General features: G+C 34.0%; 2 protein-coding genes and 1 long non-coding RNA gene across 8 annotated transcripts in view; 2 read left to right on the forward strand and 1 right to left on the reverse strand.

Moving 5' to 3' along the window:
• Positions 1 to 6,689, forward strand: part of yars2 (tyrosyl-tRNA synthetase 2, mitochondrial) — a 15,523-nt gene extending 8,834 nt beyond the window's left edge. Inside the window, exons 3-6 of one of the 2 annotated variants that reach the window (XM_073942099.1) lie at positions 767 to 934; positions 3,113 to 3,268; positions 4,921 to 5,091; positions 5,971 to 6,689. In XM_073942099.1, the coding sequence (XP_073798200.1) occupies positions 767 to 934; positions 3,113 to 3,268; positions 4,921 to 5,091; positions 5,971 to 6,130 (655 nt within the window). In that variant the 3' untranslated portion in view covers positions 6,131 to 6,689. The remainder of the gene's footprint in view (positions 1 to 766; positions 935 to 3,112; positions 3,269 to 4,920; positions 5,092 to 5,970) is intronic. The other variant, NM_001143920.1, reaches the window with a different exon arrangement.
• Positions 5,001 to 20,983, reverse strand: part of LOC137489310 (uncharacterized) — a 24,094-nt gene continuing 8,111 nt past the window's right edge. The window contains exons 3-5 of one of the 5 annotated variants that reach the window (XR_012400140.1): positions 15,332 to 15,438; positions 5,883 to 6,141; positions 5,001 to 5,121 (exon numbers count right to left, since the gene is read on the reverse strand). This is a non-coding gene — a long non-coding RNA (uncharacterized lncRNA). Of the gene's footprint in view, positions 5,122 to 5,882; positions 6,297 to 11,360; positions 12,044 to 15,331; positions 15,439 to 20,983 lie in introns of those variants that run through there. The other 4 variants (XR_012400138.1, XR_012400142.1, XR_012400139.1 and 1 more) reach the window with 4 other exon arrangements.
• On the forward strand, positions 11,704 to 16,508 carry cdkn1bb (cyclin dependent kinase inhibitor 1Bb). Its single transcript, NM_212792.2, is given in 3 exon segments — positions 11,704 to 12,236; positions 12,815 to 12,931; positions 15,358 to 16,508. Coding segments are annotated over 2 exon segments (540 nt in total). The 5' UTR covers positions 11,704 to 11,803; the 3' UTR covers positions 12,922 to 12,931; positions 15,358 to 16,508.

A 20,983-nucleotide genomic window follows, 5' to 3' on the forward strand; every position in this document is an offset into this window, starting at 1 on the left:
TGTGTGTTTATACTGACAGCTTGGCTGTCTGGACTGTATAGCTGGGTGATTTTTGGTTGTGTTCTCCGCTCTAGCGGGACCGGGCGCGGCGGGCAGAAAACGGAGCGGGTTCTCAGGCTAAAACCTGGCGGGTGCGGGCGGAAGCGGGAGCGTTGTCATCCGGAGGTGTGTGTGTGTTTTTGTGTGTGTGTGGTATGGCGAGTACACGACTGTCTCCTTCGTTCGGTTATCCGTGGCACTATCCACTCGCCATAGTGTGGCAGCTAAAATCCACGTCTGCACTATCGAGCGTGTATGAACTGTGATTACTTTTTAAATTGCTGATTAGCTATTGGCCATTTCCCTCTCTGACTGAAGGCAGTCGACCAATCGCGACAGACTGTCATCGGTCCAATCAGCGCAGATTAGCTCCGCGCTAAGGAGGGGTTTGGGAACAAATGAATCACTGGACGATTCATACAGGAGTCGCTGGGATAATTAGGTAAAAATAAATGCAGATTATAAGACCATGAAAGTGTTTTTTGACCTTGCATGCATATTAAACTGTTGTTGGAGACCCTTACAACCAAGATATGACCCTATTTCATGTATAATATGGGCTCTTTAAGTCAGAATTTGCCAGAGGTATAAAAATTGTTGGACTTGATCAAGATAGACGGACGGACGATTGATTATTTGATTGATTACTTTCACTTTGACTGCATTGATGATTGTAACCCCCGTATGTGAATGCACTATTGAGCTCTGTTCTTTTGTTGTTGTGCAGAAAGACTGGAGAGGAGGTTTACGGCCTCACGGTTCCTCTCGTCACCACCTCTATGGGTGATAAACTGGGGAAGACGGCAGGCAACGCCGTCTGGCTGAACCGAGATAAAACATCACCCTTTGAGTTCTACCAGTACTTCCTCCGTCTGCCTGATAACAGCGTGGAGCGGTGAGTCCGCAGTCACACCGCATGACGTCAGGAGGAGTCTACTGGACACCAGCACAAAAATAAACCACCAGCTTTGTTTTCATACACTTATTTTGGAGTATTGCATAAAAACGCTTAGTGGAAACGCCTAGATGTGCTTACATTTTCTGAGTGGGATAAACATTTTATCCGATAAAACATAATGTGCATGAACTCAATGGAAACACATTTACTGAAGAAATTCAAGCATGTGCTTCAGTAAAGTGATGTGACTTAGTTTTAGGAGATCGTGTGATGATATAATGTGTGTGAGGGTCTTTGCGTCATTAATGTTGGTTTGCCGCTCTCCATGTTTCCAGCTTCACGTTGTAAAACATCTGAAATGTTGTTCTGCTGATTGTAAAAGGCCTCAGTTGTCAGTCCGTCATGCTTCAGTAATATTATTATTCTATTTTTATTATTACCTCGTATTCCTCACTGTCTTGAGCATCTGTATGCGCTCCCAAAGAGCGTCTCACGCCTGCAAAAGCCACTGCACTGCATTTCGTCTTTGTCTTCTGAGGCGCAACTCATTTATTAGAGAAGAAGAAAGACCCAGAGCATGCATGCATAGAGCTTAAAATTAAAATAATGTAACTTATTTTAAGTAAAACCATGAGTACTATAGCCATCAAAATAATGACCATTATTATTACTACTCAACCTATAATCATATGTAATAAAACAAAGTATTATAAATGTATGGCATTTTAAATTATCTAAGCATTAAAGGGCACCTATGGTGAAAAATCTACTTTTCAAGCTATTTGGACAAACATGTGTGTATATATAGTGTATAGACCGTAATATTTGGGTTGATATAAACACACACAGTCCTTTTTTTTTCAATTTAACAACATAAAAACGGTGGACCAATTGGAGCGGTTTTCAGACCGACCGCAACTTTACGTAGGAGTGCGGTCCCCCCGCCCACCGAATTGATTGACAGCTGCGTGCATTAACATGTCCCGGTAGTCACGTGTATATGTCAAAAAGACCAGACATACGCTAAGCAACCAGGAATAAAAGGTCTGTTCTGTTCGCTAGGATTAGCAATCATCATCAAATGTGATTAAGAGTGAGTTTTACAAGTTTTAAGTGTTTAAAAAAAAAAAAAAAAGTGCATGTGTGTAATGAATTACAGCGATTTACTTCAGCTTTACTTCATCAACACAGCCGCGTGTCTGAACAATTATAAAGGAAGACGCTTCATTCCCGGTTTGTAGACGTTAAATCAGGTTTATTTTTTACATTAACATAACAGATATCCACACAGCAGTGGAGATTAGCCTGTATCCTGTCACATCTGAGTGCAAAAACAGTGCAAAGCTAAGTGCGCTCTGTCTGTCTGCCAGCCTGCCTGTCTGTGTGTGTGTGTGTGTCAGCTGCAGTGTCCGTGTGTATTAGTGTGCGTGTGCGCGCGAACTTTGTAACGATATTGCGTGTGACTCATCAATGCAACTTCACAACAACTACTGATTAGTACAGCTTTACTGTAGTATTTCTCACAAACGCTACGTGAGACCTTCTTTTAAGTCTGTCTGTTGTCTGACGCAGCTGAGGGAGGAGATTAAAGCATGCGGGAAGGTAGGTAGAAACAGTAGGTGGGGTGGACTCGTCTTAAAGGCGCAGTACGGCAAAACCACCCCCTGGTGGAAATACGTATATAACAGCATCTTGTAAAAGGTATCATGAAAAATCTGATGGGTGTTTTGAGCTGAAACTTTACAGACACATTCTAGAGACGCAAAAGACTTGTATTAAATCTGAAAAAGGGGTGCTCTTTAATTTAATCAGGATGACTACTTTTATATGATTACAATTACAGTGAAATGATGAAATATTATAATTTAGTATAATCGTTTTACATGAGAGTTTATAACGTCGTTTTTACCTGCAATTAAAACCTGAGTTTCTCTGCATCGTTACTGCAGTCCTCAGAGTCACACGATCCTTTAGAAATTATTCTAAGATGCCGATTTACTTTACTTTATATGATTTCATATTTATTTTTAGCATTTTCAGAATAGTTCTAAGAGAATGGTCTGCTTGAAAATGAACCTTTACAAATAATTTTTGATTGCCTTAATGAATCAGTGCAGGATGAAAGCATTAGTTGTACAGTGACAGAAGGGTTTTTTGTTTCTTTCTCTCGTGCAGGTACCTGAAGCTCTTCACCTTCCTCTCTCTGTCTGAGGTGGAGAACCTGATGGAGCAGCAGAGAAAAGACCCGGGAAAGAGGATCGCACACAAACGCCTGGCTGCGGAAGTCACCAAACTGGTCCACGGCAAAGACGGCTTAGAAAGCGCTAAAAGGCAAGAAAGTGATGATTGAAGTTGATCTGAGCTTCTACCAAATATTAAAGGGCACCTATTATGCAAAAATCTTTTTTAAGGGGTTAAACACAGTTGTGTGTGAATATAAGCAGCTTCTAATGATATTAATTGTATTGTTTATAATCAGACTTGATAAAAACAGTCTGCAGAAACACTTTGACGTTTTCTCTTTGCACATGTCATCAGAGGGGAAAGCCCCGCCCACTTGTGACCATCTCTCCCTCATTAGCATATAGGATGTTAAGTCTTCTTTTTGAATCTGCCACTATGCTGACACATATGCTGCTGTGTACATCCGTGAGATTGGATGTACTACAGAGCATGTACTACGTCTTGATTTCATTCATACTACTCGCATATATAGTAGTGGTGTAACGGATCACAAATCTCACGGTTTGGATCACGTTATGGTTTTTTAGTCACGGATCGGTCCATTTTTTTAGATCAGCAACAAATTTAATTTGCTTTCCATTTATTACAAAAACATTACTTCGAGACACTTTTGGTTTTAACAAACAAAACTTAGAACCCGTAATTTAATTAAAATAAAATGAGGAAATAATCAGCTGAATAAAAATAAACTAAAATATTGAGTGCTGTGAAAAATTCACTGCTACTACTACTGTTGCTGATAACGCTAAATGTAGAAATATAACATTATAATTTGTACATATTTACTTTTAGTTTCATTTTCAATAAATGATTCAGTTATTCATTAATAAATCTTCATGTTTCATAGCTAGATGATCATTTTTGAAGAATTATTCAGTGGCTGTTTGTCACCACCTATTGGTGAAGTAATGTAATTGTTGCCTACAACTTTCATTTTTGAGTGTCAAGTTAAATGCATATGACGGTGATTTTAATCTTTACCATAAACATCAGATGTTTTATCTAAGCTGTTCTCCCAGTTCTTCTGTGTTATTTGACTGTTCGTAACTTCATAACTTTCTCAAACAACTCAAGACTAAATCTCTTTCTTGATTTTTGCATTTCTCAAACACAGATTTACATGCAGCGATTTGAAGAATTAATAATCCTATGCATATCTAATTTATCAAATATGTTGCGTGGGTGTTGAGATCCCGATCTTGTAATGATTAATCGTGCAGCTTATACTGAATGCATTTATGCAGGCTAAACTAGTAGTGACAAAAAACACCTTTAACCCTAGGAAATACACCACTTCGCGAAAAACCCACCACAACTTCTACCGTCATCATTATATTTTACAGGAAATACTTTTATACATGTGATTTGAATGATGCAAGAGGCGATCTCTCTGTGATCGTTACAAATTTAGTAAAGCAAAAAAAAGTATTAATCCGCAGGTCACGTTTGTTCCGAACCATGGGTTGTGATTTATACGAATCATGGATCAACCATGATCCTTTACACCCCTAAAATATAGAGCACACTTTTCTAATGGCCGTGTAAATTCAAATATAGTATATACTCAAGTAGTAAGCGATGTATTTATTTATTTATATATATATATATATATATATATATATATATATATATATATATATATATATATATATATATATATATACATACACACACACACACACAGTTAAAGTCAGAATTATTAGCCCCCCTGTATTATATATGTATATGTGTGTGTGTAGGTGCACGACAGCTCTATATCACAGCAGTATTGAGGCTCTGGAGCAGATGAGTGACACTGAACTGCAGGAGATTTTCCGAGAGGCTCCATTCCATGAGTTTTTCCTTGAACCAGGAACGACGGTTCTGGACGCCTGCAGACGAGCACGAGCTATTCCTGACGGACCCCGCGGGTGCGTGCTTGTGGAATGATCCATCAGATTCTGTTGGAAGATTTTGTACATTGTTATGTTTTATTCTGTTGGCACTAGTGCTGTTTAACGATTCATGTTTGCATACAAAACAAAAGTTTGTAATTACATAATATATAGTTTGTTATTGAAATTAAAATGATTAGAATTGTATGTAAAATGCACAAAAAATAAACAAACAACAAAATAAAACTCAAGTAAAAACTCATCACTGTTATTTGAAAAAATATATTGCAGGTTTAAAACGACAATTGTTTCAAAAAGTATAAAAATTAATACAAAATGCACTTATTATAAATATTGTAGTTATTAAAATGTAACAAGTGTTAAACATTTTAAATGTAAAGCATTTTTAAATTTTAAGTCTTGTAAAAAAAAGCATGTAATGTAAAATTTAATTATATTTAACAATATTTAAATGGTTTTATATAAAAAATACAAATATTTAAATACATTTTATATAATTTATATATTACTTTTTATAAAATAAATTTAGTAAATAAATTAATTAAAAATTTAAAACAATTTTTTAAATAATTGATAAATATATGTAATGTTTGTAAACTAGTTTCATTTAAAAATATGCAATTATTTTCTATATACTGTAAAATATTAAAATTTATTACAATTTTTATATTTCACAAAGTAGTACCGTGTTTGTGTCTAAAATTATGGGGAAAAAACATAGTTTATGATAGTTATAATATTAAAATAATAAAATATTATTATTATTTAAATAAAATTAAATAATAATAAAATAAGCTGGAAAATACCTGCACTTTATTTATTTATTTATTTTTTTGCATTCCATCTGTGCCTTTTTCGCCAAAAATAATGAATTTATTGTCCTGTTGTGCACAGCTATCAGATGATCAAGGACGGCGGTGTCTGGATAAACCACCAGAGGGCCGAAAACCCAGAGCAAGTGCTTATTGTTGGTCAGCAAATCCTCTCAAACGGACTCAGTCTGATCCGTGTCGGCAAGAAGAACTTCCACATCCTCAAGTGGCTCAGTTTGTGATTTAACACCATCTGCACACAGAAACAGCATCCTCTCAAACTCCTCAGGATTCACCAAGTCATTCAAATGTGCCCAGCAGAGGTCAGTGTCGGTCAGGCTCAGCTCATCACAAGCTGCAGAAACGAGATGTCGAGCTCAATTGTGCTCTTGAGAAACCAACATACATCTGTGTGGAAGATTTCAAAGACGTGAGAACAGTCTTGGCCCTGTTTTATGTGCACAAATTACACGTTTTGATGTGTGAACGCGATTGTTTAATTGCACTGGAAAACTGTTGGGTTCTGTTCCGCTCTTTAATTAAAGTATGTTATGTAAAAGTTTGGGTTTGTTCCAGTGAAGCTGACATGAATATGTTGCAGTATTATATAATATTCATTAGAGATTCATGACAATTTTGGGAATTAAATTAAATTTACTGAAGTTATGTTATACATGTGGAAAGCACATTAAAGTGGCTAATGTTTCATATACAGTTGAAGTCAGAATTATTAGCAGCCCTTTAAATTTTTTCTCTTGTTTAAGAATTGCCAAATGATGTTTAACAGAGCAAGGAAATTTTCACAGTATGTCTGATAATACTTTTTCTTCTGGAGAAAGTCTTATTTGTTTTATTTCGGATACAATAAAAGCAGTTTTTATTTTTTAAACATCATTTTAAGGTCAAAATTATTACAGGGTTTCTGTGGGCTCTTAAAAAGTCTTTAAATGTCTTAAATCTTAAAATCCAAATTTTAGGCCTTAAAAAGTGTTAAATATCCTGAAATGTTAAGTTGTAGGTCTTAAGTTCTTAATTTTCTTTCGTTCATGTATTGCTATCCAATCTGGCCCAAACCCATACAATCACCAACAATCCATCTCAAAAAAACTTGAAACTTTTTATTTGAAAAGTTTAATCATAAAGGTTTCTTTTCATTACAATAACATTTGTTTAAAAGTTCTTCGTGTATTTACTGCTGTCCTGGACAGATTGTTGTGCATAGATTTAGTTTATTATGTTTTTAAATTAATTTATTATTTTTAAAGAAAGTTCATGTTGGAATAAATGTGTATGAATACAAGTAGAGCTTGCTTGTTTTTACACAATATTTTAAATATTTTGCTAAGAAATAAAATCTAAAATATTACTTTGTTAAATTTGGTGTTTTATTGTATTTTACAATGTATTAAATTATATATATATTTTTTGAAATGGCAAATAAGAATCTTTTCCATCTGGACCATTTGATGAATTCCTTAGCCTTTAGCCCTTTACGATTCTAAATTTAACTCATAATGTTCTTAAAAATATCTTAAAGTTTTAAATTTAACTCTGTGAAACTTGCAGAAACCCCGTATTAGCCCTTTTAAGCTATATTTTTTTTTTCGATAGTCTACAGAACAAACCATCATTATACAATAACTTGCCTAATTACCCTAACCTGCCTAGTTAACCTAATTAACCTAGTGAAGCCTTTAAATGTGACTTTAAGCTGTATAGAAGTGTCTTGAAGAATATCTAGTCTAATATTATTTACTGTCATCATGGCAAAGATAAAATAAATCAGTTATTAGAGAAGAGTTATTAAAACTATTAGGATTATAAAAAATCTGTGTTGGAAAAAATCTCTTTGTTAAACAGAAATTAGGGCAAAAAAATAAACAGGGGGGCTACTAATTTTGACGTCAACTGCAACTTAAATGGGACAATATGATGTTCAGTTGTCATTTAGCTTAACTAATGTATTCCAAAAACAACATATACATACATATATATATATATATATATATATATATATATATATATATATATATATATATATATATATTTATAGGGCTACACAATTTAAAAGACATTACAATGTTTTGTTTTGCTGCGATATACTGTATATTGCGATATGAATGTAATTTCAGCAGATGATTTGAACAGCTCTATTTGGAAATATTTCATTCATTTAAATGAACAGGGATGAGCAAGTCTTTTTCTATGCAGTGCATCTGCATCAATTATAATAAACTGCAAGCAAAAATAAATAAACAAACAGTGCTTTATGGTTTTCTGGGAAGTCTGATAGTGTTCAAGTACTGAAAATGAATCAAATGTAAAATAACATGGTCATCGTTGTATGAAGAATTTTAAAACAATAATATGTAATATCTTTATATTTTAATATTTAATAAAACCCTAATCCTGCAATCAGACAATTGCAGATGCACACGTTGGGATATTAATGCTCAAACGAGATTTTGTTTGACTGGATTGAAGAGCAATAGCAAAGAATAAGGATTTTAGGTTATTAGAATACACTATTTATTAAGTGTTATTAGTTTTTGTTATTATATATAATTATTATTTTTTTGTTCTTAAACACATATGGAAGACAAAAAATGATAATTAAACTGCTTTTCATCTTAAACCTGTTAATAATAATATTTTTTAAATTAAATTCTCATTACGTTTTGAATATAAGATATATAAATATGTAATATTGTACAAAATAATGTGAATAATAATTATATAAATAGTGCATAAATATAAATATTTCTATAAGTTAAATATTTAAATAAATTCATTCATTTTCCTTTGGTGTAGTCCCTTTATTCATCAAGGGTCGTCACAGCGGAATGACCCACCAACTATTCCAGCATATGTTTTATGCAGCAGATGCCCTTTCAGCTGCAACCCAGTACTGGGAAACACCCATTCACACACACTCATACACTGCGGCCAATTTAGTTAATCAATTCCCCTACAGCACATGTGTTTGAACTGTGGGGGAAACCGAAGCACCTGGAGGTGCAACAGGGAGAACATGCTAACTCCACACGCCAACTGGCCCAGCCGGGACTCGAACCAGGGACCTTCTTGCTCTGAGATGACAGTGCTAACCACTGAGTCGCATATTTATATAAATATTCTAAATAAATAAATGTAACCATCGGATTATCTAGATATCCATAAATACTCTGGTTTCGTTGATCTGTAAAACCATCAATAATCAAAAGCCCCAAACTGCATCACATTTTATGGAGTTAAATTGAGGGTAAACCCATCCAAGTGTTTACTGAGCTTTCCTAAATATAGAACGTTTTGGGTTGACTGTAAATGAGCTCATGTCCTCCTCATGTGAAGCGACACTCAGTTCTTGTCATTATGATTGTGAGGTTTAATCGAGAAACTGTTCCTGGAAATGTTTTTGCCAATTACAGCTCAATTCTAGGAACAATTTCAGCTGAGTGTCCAGCTCTGCTACTTCCACATTTCTGTCTTTAAGTGTCAAAACTGACATTCATCTTGAGAAACCAGAGGCTAACCAACACATCACAGGTAATGAAATTAAGCATCTTTACCACATGTAAGTGTTGATTTACTTTATTTATTCACATTGGATGTGTTAGACTTAAAATGTCCTAAAGTTCTTAAAACGTTCAATAAATAGTTTTTATTAAAGTATTATGTTAAGCACAATATTGAGATTTTTATTTAGCTTAGGTCATTTATATATTTATTGTCTTTTCGTTATGCTTCATTAATAGTTTAAGCATAAATTTGTGTATTTTTTTATTTCTTTTAAATAATGGTTTTCTGATAAAGTTATTACTTTTCGTTTTGGTTATGTGGTGATTTTCTTTTTTCAATTACACTGTTACAAAATGCGAATGAACTAGATCTTTTAAATGATTCAGTTAAACCAAATCGAGCAGTATCTGTGAATCATTCGCTAAGAGAATTTGTTTTGTTGACATGAATCATTGGGAAAGCCATACTTGCAGATTTTGACAACATGTACGCAAAATAAATAGATTTTAAAATTATTATTATAAATTTTTATTTAAAAAAAGTTTTTTTTTCTTTTAAGCACAGCAGTTACACCACGACTTGTTAGGATTTAGTTTGTTTCGCTGTACAGTTTAATTAAGACACTAGATTTTATTTCTGCCTTATTTTTTAATTTAATGTTGTTATTGGTCATTAGTTCTGCTAATGTTTTGAACAGAAAACTTCATTAATTTCAAAATATTTAGAACAGTCTTTTAGGATATGAGTATTGTTTGCTTTAAATTGAGCATTTACAAAAGATTTGTTCTTTTATTGAACCACAACTTGTTTTTAATTGAATGGGTGGGATTTGCCAGTGTTTATTTTTATTTTTTTTTACCTTCAAATAACAAACAGGCATTTTTACCTTCCATTGTTAAACATATATAACATTATATCCAAGCAGTAGATAATAAACAAAATAGTACAACATAATAATATTAATAACAGAAATAAACCTTAAATAATACAAAGGAAAAGACAATACATTCAGGGGGGGTCAGTCCATATAAGCTGAAAAGTTTGGAGAGCTTTGAGGCACCTTTTGTTTTTACTTGTTTTATGGATTTACATAAAATGTTGAAATCATTTTTAACCACAACTTGACGTTCAATTGACTAGCGAAAGAATCATTTGTTTGAATTGAATCTTATAAATGGTTCAGTTGTGAATCATTCGCCTGTAAAAAAAAAACTAAGCATTTGGGAAGTGACCTAAAAGAGTAATGTAAAAAACAACATTTGACATATTTGTAACAAGTTACTGTTAACAAATACGTTCAGTAGCCTAAGTTTTAAACTGTTTTCATATAAGAAAAAAAAATACTGATGAAACACCAACTGATTATGTTTATTTAGCCTATTCTCTTGATTGATTAATATCGAAAGCAGAAATCTGCACTTATGGCTAAAATTGCCTCACAAGCTTTTACTTTCGATTTCACAGTGAGTTTTAAGCGTTTGCGTAAGATCCACTTTTTTTTTTTTTTACAAGCCAGTTACAAAACAAGACATGAAACGTCACGAATGAACCGAATCTTTTAAACGAATCAACGGAACAATAGATGCCCGAATCACTCGATTGTAGTAAAACTATTTGGGAGTAATTTAAACAGTTTTGGAGTACATATAATAAAACAGCAATTATATACAAAGTCAATAATTCGACATTATTACTAAGTGCACGGTCGCTTCATAGGGAACTGCTGAATTAAGATACATTTGGCTTTATATTCGCACATTTGGACTTTTTTAACAATATAATTTCAGAATAATATTATTTGCCAGTTCTAAATGGGGAAATCATATTAGCAGTTACTGACTCTCAAAGTACAACTTTGTTCACAGTCAATTAAATAGTGATGATGTTGTTTTCAAGTTATACTAAATGCGATTTCAGAGCCAATGTAGCGTGGTAAACAAGAACCAACTTTACCTCAATAACTGCTGCGAGTGAAAGGAATCGTTTACCGAACCGAGTCACTAAACAAAGTGACTCATTTGGCGGAGGCTCGTCGAGGGTGTTTTGTTGATGTACTGTTCTAGTGGGGGATGGGCGCTCAAAGAAGGCGGATCTCCGGTGCTCCAATCCCCTGCCGTCCCCTCGTCCTTTAAAGAGCTCTTTGTGTCAATCACGCGTTTTTTTCGCCCTCTTTCCCCCCTTCATCGCCATATTGGGCACCGAAAAGCCTCGCCTTGTTATTTCTCTTCCCCCTTTTTTTTTACTACGCGTCTACGCCTCGCAGTTGACAGGAGTGGCCATCGCGAACGCTGCTTTTGTTTTGATGATCGTCTTGTCGATGTTTTTTTCGCTCATGCGGCCCGTCGTTGTGGATCGCGTTGGAGTAGCTCTGTAACAGCTGTGTTTTCGTCTCAAAAATGTCCAATGTTCGCTTGTCTAATGGCAGCCCGACGCTGGAGCGGATGGAGGCGCGACTGTCTGACCAACCGAAGCCGTCGGCATGTCGAAACCTGTTCGGGCCGGTGGATCATGAAGAGCTGAAGAAGGACTTCCAGCGGCAGCTCCGGACGATGGAGGACGCGTCGGCTGAAGCCTGGAACTTCGACTTTTCCACGCACACGCCGCGCGCCGACGGTAGATATCAGTGGGAAGCGCTGGATATTCGCTCGGTGCCCGGTTTCTACAGCCGATCGGAGCGGGGGAAGGGCTCCGATATTCACATCTCCTCCTCTGGGAATAATAACGACAATAACGTGGATGTTAACGGGAATCACGACTGTAGGGTAACGGAGCAAAGCGCGGAGACGCCCGAAACGCTCCGAGAGCCGAGGAAAAGAAGCTCCTGTCTCGGTATGTGCTTTGAATTTTGACCGTTAAAAACTTTAAAATGTTGACCGTTGACATTTTAAATCAAACCGAAAACGGTTTATTTATAGCCTACGTGTGTATGGGTGTATATGATGTGGCTTATGCTCTATATCTCGGAATGTGTTTAACGTTATTAGTTTTAAGCTTTTCAAACCTACATAACAACTGCGTTGTGCTTGTGACGAACTACGTTTAATTAATACGTTAAATCTACATGTACTACTTTCAAAACTAAAATGGCTGTATTTTAAATTAGTTGTTTTAACTTTTGTTAACTCAAATATGGACAAGTCCAGCTGTTGCGTTAAGTTTTTCCAGGTAAATTTAAATTACACTTAAAACACAAGCGTTGGGTTTGTGTGTAGTTGACCCACTTGAGTTGTAACTATTTTTAGTGTACAAAAACTAAATTATACATTTCATACGCACTTTTAAGTAGTTGTATTTTGTAGTAAAATGGAGTTTAATCCTTAAAACGATAATTTATTTAGCTATTTACATGTGTTTTTGTTCTTTTCAACCAGTGTTTGACAATTAAATACTTTTTTTTATTATGTCAGACTCATCGTGTCAAAGCAAACGCTCGCACATCTGTGTGGATGAAGTGACCCGAACGCCCAGAAAACCCAAAAAACCCAGAAAACCATTGAGTCCGACACCCACATAAACACAATGAGGTAAGCACAACATTTTATACTTGAATATTGTGTTATACAGAAAGTTTACAGTTGTTTATTGATTCTATATAACAGGGGCACATGTCTAAAAAAGAAAGGATGTGTTCTAAAATCTTTAAAAACACTACTCGATTTAACATTAATGTACCCTAACGTCAACTTAACGGTTATATAAATATAAAACATCCGGCTTTTTCCGTATAATAACCTAAAGAGAGTGCGTGTGTGTGAATGTGAAAGGGTTAAAATGGTGCGTTTACTACGAGAGCTCGAGTTTCCTTCAGAGTGAAAAACATTTTACACGTCAGCAGTGTTCACTATCGAGGGACTTCAGAGTGTCATTCACACCTCCACTCGACTACTATCATCTGAAACCGCGCATATATAATCACAAGTTCGCGCTAGTATCCTTTAAGTGCAGGTTTGAGGTGTAAAACCGAACACCTGGAGTCTGATTGCAGGTCGTGTCCGTAAATCTGATGTAACTTCAGGTTGTTGTGTGCTCAGTTTAGTCATGTGAGGAAATGTGCAGCCAAATCGATATGTCAGAGAGCAAATAACAGTCGGTCACGGCGCATTTATAAAGTCATAACATCAGTAATGAGGAGTGTTTTGCTTTGGTGGGACTCCAAATGTTTCGTGAGCTCATTTTTCCAGTGTTTTTGTTTCCTGCTGTAGTTTCATTCAGTTTTTTTTTTTTTTTTTTTGGGTGGGTTGTGCTGCTAGTTTGGTTTGTGGTGAAGTCGAGTCAGAAGTGAAGTTATCTGCAAGAGTCAACAGTTTTATTGCTGTTTGTTTATACGTATGTGTAAAATGAAGTTAAGATGAAGTAATAATCATTCTGAAGTAAATTAATAATGGACTGATCAAATATTTGAAGCTATAAATAGGCCTGAATGTAAAGATTATTTCAGTGTGTTGCGCAAGAGTTCAGTTTTTGTATTTTAGATTGTCATATTTAATTTATTAAGTTAAATGTGTCCTTAAAGTGTTGCATAACTTTTAATGGCTTGTTTTTAGCTCATTTTAATTCAATAACATTTGAAGAAATGTGTGGAAATGCTGATATACAGTAAAAATGTGACATGTTTTTAATATTGCGTTAATTTGTTAAGCATATATTTATATGTTTAACTTAACATTTGATTGGTGCAAGTTGAGATGACTGAGGTTCATTTAATTTAACTAAAAATGTTCAGGCAGCAAGATTTTTGTTTATTTAGTTTTGTAGATTTCATTTTAATCTGTTTTACATTGGATTAAATTTGAAATTGTGAAGTTATAAGTTGAATAATGGAGTTTGTGTAATAAAAAAAATCTGTTGTGAGTTATTTTAGTTATATAATTATTATATATAACAAAGATAAACGTTTATAGGCTACTTTTAAATAAAACAAGAAAAAATAAAATGAAATATTTCTAAAAGTTTAGTTTGGGCTTGCTGCCAAGAAATAACGTCACTTAAAATAAAAATAAAAAATACAGACAGAGTTGCATCTTTAAAAAAGTGAACCCAAAAATAAGCAAAACGCGCAACAAAAACTCAAACTACAATGAAAACTTGTGTCTGTAGATGTCAGAGTAAAGCTGAAATACACTGAAATCTGACAGTGTGTTTATATTGCTTTAGTTAAATTTATTCATATACACTTAACTTGACATTTGATCGGTGTAAGTTGAGATGACTAAAGATAATTTAATTTAACATAAAACATTGAAGCAGCAAGATTTTCCTATTTTGTTTTGGAGAGTTTACTCAGTTTTTACATCGGATTAAATACAAAATTGTGAAGTTATAAGTTGAATATTGGCGTTTGTTAAATTAGAAAAAAATCCATTATTCCAGATCTTGTATTTAAAAATGTAATGTTCAATCTGTTGTGAATTATTGTAGTTAATCAAGGTAAATGTTTATATGCTACATAAAACAAACAACAAGAAATACAATTATATATTTGTGAAAGTTTCATTTGGGCTAGTTGCTCTCAAAAAATGACTTTTGCTACTTTTGTTTAAACGACTTCTTTTGAGTTGATACAACACAATTCTTAAGGGTTTTTTGAGGGACAACTTAATTGTTTTATGTTCAATCCAGTTAAATTTAGAAAAAAACAATTAAGGTAACGTTTTGGGACAATATGACGGAAATTTGTGGAATTCAGTATTGTTTACAGTGTGCCAAGAAATAACTTTTCTTTTGGTCTGTATTTTCACTTAAAGTTAAGTGGCTCCTTTAAAAAAAAAAAAATAACCAAAAATGCTGAAGCATGCAACAAAAATTCTAACTATAGTTAAAAAAAGATTAATGTACTCTAAAATATCTGTCAATTTTACATTTAAAACCAAATGTCTAAGTAATCTTTTTCTATGTGGTGTTTATATCTTGCATTTAACACTTACTAATTCTCTGTAATGTTTCCCGACAGGCCTGAAGATGTCGTCATTGTCGTCGCTTCGATGACCTCAGTGCCTGGTGGCTGATTTTTCTATATATTTTGTTTGGGCGTCTGAAAAACAGAGGAGCGAGGAGGGGGAATAAAGAGACATATCAACTCTACGAGTGTGTTCAAGCACTGAATCAGAAACACTAAAAACTTCTGGCACTCAACAATAAAGCAACTGCCTCTGAGAGCAGTTAATGTAGCAGTGTGCAATTAGGTTGAATTTCCTTTTTTGCTCATATATTTTGTTTTCTTACTACCTGTGTATATACATTGTTTCCTTTTTCCCTTATGTAGCACATAATTAGTATTATGTTGTAAAAATGAAAGATTAAAAAAAAAAAAGTATATTGTTTTATTTTTGGAGGTGTGATTTTGGTTTGACTTGAAGAGCCACCGTTGTTGCCGTGTGTAGATTATTTCCAAAATGCTGTTCATTATTGTTTGTGTTGCATTTAATTTGCATATTGGTTGTGTAGTAAATTTATATTTGGTACACATAAAAAAGCACCGTTTTTGTTTTGGATGTGAACATCTCAGTCTGTTTTAATTGTTAAAATCTCAAACTCTGAGGTCAAACCTTGTAGCATCGACCAGTATTACTATCAGGCACTTCCATGGAGCGTCTCGCGCCCTCTTAAATTATTTCTGTAAGAAGTTTTCTTGATCATCTGTAATTTTTGCGTGAGTTTTTTTTTCTTCTACTGAATATTTTCTGGTTTGACTCGATGGCCCTTGATTTTTGAATTTTTTTATTTTGGGTTTGTTTCATCACAAAAGTGGGTCGTGCCACCAATTATATGCATCTAAAACACTCGACAAATCTGTGGTGAAACGTGATGCATAACTGTATTTATAAAGTAAATATTAATATTGAGCGATTTTTACACTGCCTGTGTATTTGTGTACTTTTGAGAAATGTACCTGTGTACATAACTTTGTAAAAACACTGAGAAGTTTAAAACTAACTTATTTATGTCAAAGTTTTGTTTTTCTTTCTTTTTTTTTGAAATTAAAAAGGTTTTTTTTTTGGTCAAGGTTTGAGTGGTTATTTTTTTTTTGTAAATGTTTTTTGTAATATTTTAACAAATTGTAAGAGGTTGCAAACTGAGCCTGATTAAAATATTTGATAAGTTGCTTTTGTTGTGTGGTTATATGATGTTGCTGTCTATTAAAGGAAAGTTAAATGATTTCAACCCATATCTTGTTGGAACGTTATACACAAGGTTGCTGCTAGTTAAATTTAAGTCATTTTTAAGACCATTATGTATAAAAGTTTAGACTCAAAAAGAGCTAAACACTAAGGAATTTTTCTAATGGCCCAGATAGAAAAGATTTTTATTTGCACTATTAAAAAAAATATATATAATACAATAATAATTTAATGAAAAATTTAAATATTTTAGATATTTTTCCCAACATAAACTTTCTTTAACCCGTTTTGCACTGTTCAAATGTACTACCCCTTGGTTATGCTTAGGATGAAAACATCCACTAATTAAACTGCTGTAAAAATGCATCAGATTAATATCTCTTTATATATATTTTTTGCATAAATCTGTTAATCAACCTCAGTCCTGATCAAAATTCACTCACAGACACACTTTAATTTGCTGTTGTACTCAATGTAAAATCCAGAAATTGAGCTTTGAACCTTTTTTTTTTCCACAGGCCTATCTAAACGGTTATTGATGCCAACTGATGATCAACAGTAAAAATTACAAATTGTTCTTCTTCCCAACAGAGAAAACAATAAAAGTGCATGATTATATGGTGTCATGGTTTTGTAATGAAAAAAAAACATGGCTAAAATGGAAGTCAATGCATGGAGCAACAACAGCCACCAACAATAAATTAGAAAGAAAAAAAAATTTAAAAAGCAAAGAATCAAAGGCAATGTTGTTTCACATGTCCAAGACTTTGATAAAAGGTAAAAAATAATTACTGTTATTTATTTCTATTAAAAATAAGTTTTTTTTTTGTGTTTTTTTCCCAACAAATCAGTGAAATCATTTGTGAGTTTGGCAATTAAAAAGTAAAAATCCTGTAATTTTCTAAATTTAGTAGTTTGGATCTGGACTGAGGTTGATTAACAGATTTATAAAATATTTAATCTATTTAATGATAAATATTAATCTGTAGCAGTTTTACAGCAGTATATTGTTGTTTTTTATATTCAAAGCATTTTCACATAATGTGTGTCAAAATAAAATGTCAACAAAATTCATTCTGCTAGCACAGAGAAAGTTAAGGCCAAATTATTCATTCATTCATTCATTTTCTTGTCGGCTTAGTCCCTTTATTAATCCGGGGTCGCCACAGCGGAACGAACCGCCAACTTATCCAGCAAGTTTTTACGGAGCGGATGCCCTTCCAGCCGCAACCCATCTCTGGGAAACATCCACACAAACATTCACACACACACACACTCATACACTACAGACAATTTAGCCTACCCAATTCACCTGTACCGCATGTCTTTGGACTGTGGGGGAAACCGGAGCACCTGGAGGAAACCCACGCGGAGGCAGGGAGAGCATACAAACTCCACACACACAGAAATGCCAACTGAGCCGAGGTTCGAACCAGCGACGTTCTTGCAGTGAGGCGACAGCACTACCTACTGCGCCACTGCCTCGCCATGGCCAAATTAAGTGGATGAAAACATCCCCAACAGTACATAAGGGTTACACTAGGTTTTAAAAACTCTAAATCTATGCACAACGATCTGTCCAGATCAGTGCCCTCAGCAGTAAACACGTATGCATTACAAATGTTATTGTAAGAAAAATAAATAAACCATTATGGTAAATAGTTACAATTACCTTTTTAAATAAAAGTTAAAGTTTTATTGAGATGAATTGTTGGTGATTGTATGGGTTTGGGCCAGATTGGATAGCAATACATGAACAATGGAAAATTAAGAACTGTTTTAAAAAAGTAAGACCTACAACACAACATTTCAGTAGATTTAAGACTTTTTAAGTCCTACAATTTTGACATTAAAGATTTTTTAAGACCCTGCGGATACCCTGTATGCAATATATACTATGAACAACTTTTAACATGGAATCTGTGCAAGATTAAATGCAAAAAAAATGACATTCACATCTAATAGATACAGAACTATAGTCCATTTCTTTTAGCTGTAAAGAAACTAGCATAAACAAGGTAAACTCGTATTTTATACATTGCATGAGATCATCATTATTTCGAAATGTACACAAAATCTTCATAATTAAGAAACTCGAAATCCAGCATATGGTTAAAGAAAGTGTCGATCTGCAAGCACCTTTTTAACAATTGTGAAAACATTGTGAAACATTCGAGTTCTTAGTTTACATGTCAAAATTTAGACAAATTCTGATGGGAAATATGGTTAGAACTGCAAGCTGTAATAATTCCAGAATTCAAATGTAAAATTGTGTCGTAAACTTGGAATTCAGAGGGGAAAAGTCAGTCAAACTAAGAAAAAAAAAACATGATGAAAATTGTGAAACATTGAGACTTAGTTTACAAGTCAAAATTTGGGCCTTTTTTTTGGAATTCTGATGGGAAATAAAGATAGGATTGCAAGATGTAATTCCAGGATTCAAAGGTAAACATCAAAATTGTCGTAAACTTGGAATTCAGAGAAGAAAAAAAAAAAAATGTGAAATGAAAATTGTAAGATGTCAACTCAAATCCGAGAAAGAAAAAAAAAACACTTTTAGATTTTTAATTTTTTTTAGAAAGATATGGAATTAAATCACGGGCATAAATATTTTGCAATTATAAAATTTTAACATCGATTCACTGAGAAACTCTACATTCGCTGCCTGTACTGTTAACTTACATTATGCTAGCTCGTTATCCTTGGCCTATTCTTAATTTTGATTCTGTAAAATATCCAAGAAACAGGGAAAGTGGACCTCATCGAGTCTCAACCTTTATTACAGCTCATGACGGACATTTCTCAAAGAGGGAATAACAGAACTCTTACTTGAGACGGTGTGGGGAAGCTCGAGTGCCCAGCAAGCGCACCGTTGTGATCGATGGCTCTCGCTTGTTTATTAATGCCTGACGTAATTTTGACAGTGGATCGTCGCTGTTTGATTCATACTCATAATCAGGTCTTCATGTCCGTGGTGAAACTGTATTTCGTGTTTGTAAAGTACATCCATCGTAAATTCATCAGTCATATACGAACAGACAAAGAAAATGTCGTATCTGTGTCTGTTCTAATTGCAGATTTTGGAATTGACCCTCATAAAATTATGAGTATGCCTCCATTTTCTTTTATGATTTTATAAGTACAGATGCATGAATTTTATTTACTCACAAAATATTTATGACAGCAATTTTATTCCATAGTAAGACTCTAAATTTAAGTGACAGTTAAAAATTAGGACGTATTCAGGATTAAGAAAAAACAAAAGTCAAACTTGCAGATTAAGATGTTTTCCTCAGGGAATTCTAAGATGTGAAAATAAAAACAAAATGTACATTTAAAAACATTACCTCATAATCACAGGAAAACACATTTAAACTTGGAAATGCAATGGAAAACTAAAAACAGTGAAGTGAAAACTTGAAAATTTGATGAGGGAAAAAAATTGTTTGACGTAAAAAACAAAAGAAAAAGAAAAAGAGAATAAAACTTTAAATTTTTAATGGAAAAATAAAAAAATTGTGAGATGAAAACTTTGAGAATTACAACGGTGGAAAAAAAAAAAAAAGAGCAAAAAACTATTCCAGAATATGTTTCACGTATGCCCTTCCAGCTGCAATCCAGTAATGGGAAACACCCATTCACCCTCATTCACACACACATTCATACGGCCAGTTTAGTTCATCATATTCTACTATAGTGCATGTGTTTGGACTGTGGGGGAAACCGAAGCACTCGAAGGAAACCCATGCCAACATGGGGAGAACATGCAAACTCCACACAGAAATGCCAACTGGCCCAGCCGGGATTCGAACCAGTGACCTTCCTGCTCTAAACAGTGCTAACCACTGAGCCCCCATGCCAACTCAAATATATTCCATTTCACCATTTTTGCATCAGAATTCTAAGCTTAAGTCAGTTTTACTTTATTTTTTTGCAATCTTCAGTTTACATCTAACATTTACATTTTTATTTACCATCAACTTAAAACCTCAAATACACAATAATGGCAAAACTTTTGAAACACTTCACCATTAACAACCTAAAACTGCAGTAAAAAAAAACTAATGAATATCCTTGAGTCCTAAAAATAAAACTATTATCATCCTTACAGCGACCAAAACCATCAGTAACGTAAGCAATGAGCAGGCAAAACACATGATTTCACATTCTAGCACTGCACAACCTTTTATTGAGCGTCTGCTGTTGTGACTGAAGCACAGATGCAGCTGCGTGGCTCATGGTTTAGTCACATGCAAGCACGCACACACAGGGTAAGAGAGGGTGTGGTGAACAGCACAGGTGCTTCATTAACCCGCACATATTTTCAACATCATCTGAAGTGACAGTCGCGAGTACAAATGTCAGATTGTATCAGCCTGACTCTCACTCATCCATGACATTTACATGAATAACAATATTCCAATAGACACCATCAACACTACATTTAGCTTATGAATC

Source organism: Danio rerio, chromosome 25, assembly GCF_049306965.1.
Source record: "Danio rerio strain Tuebingen ecotype United States chromosome 25, GRCz12tu, whole genome shotgun sequence".
In the NCBI taxonomy this organism is placed as follows: domain Eukaryota; kingdom Metazoa; phylum Chordata; class Actinopteri; order Cypriniformes; family Danionidae; genus Danio; species Danio rerio.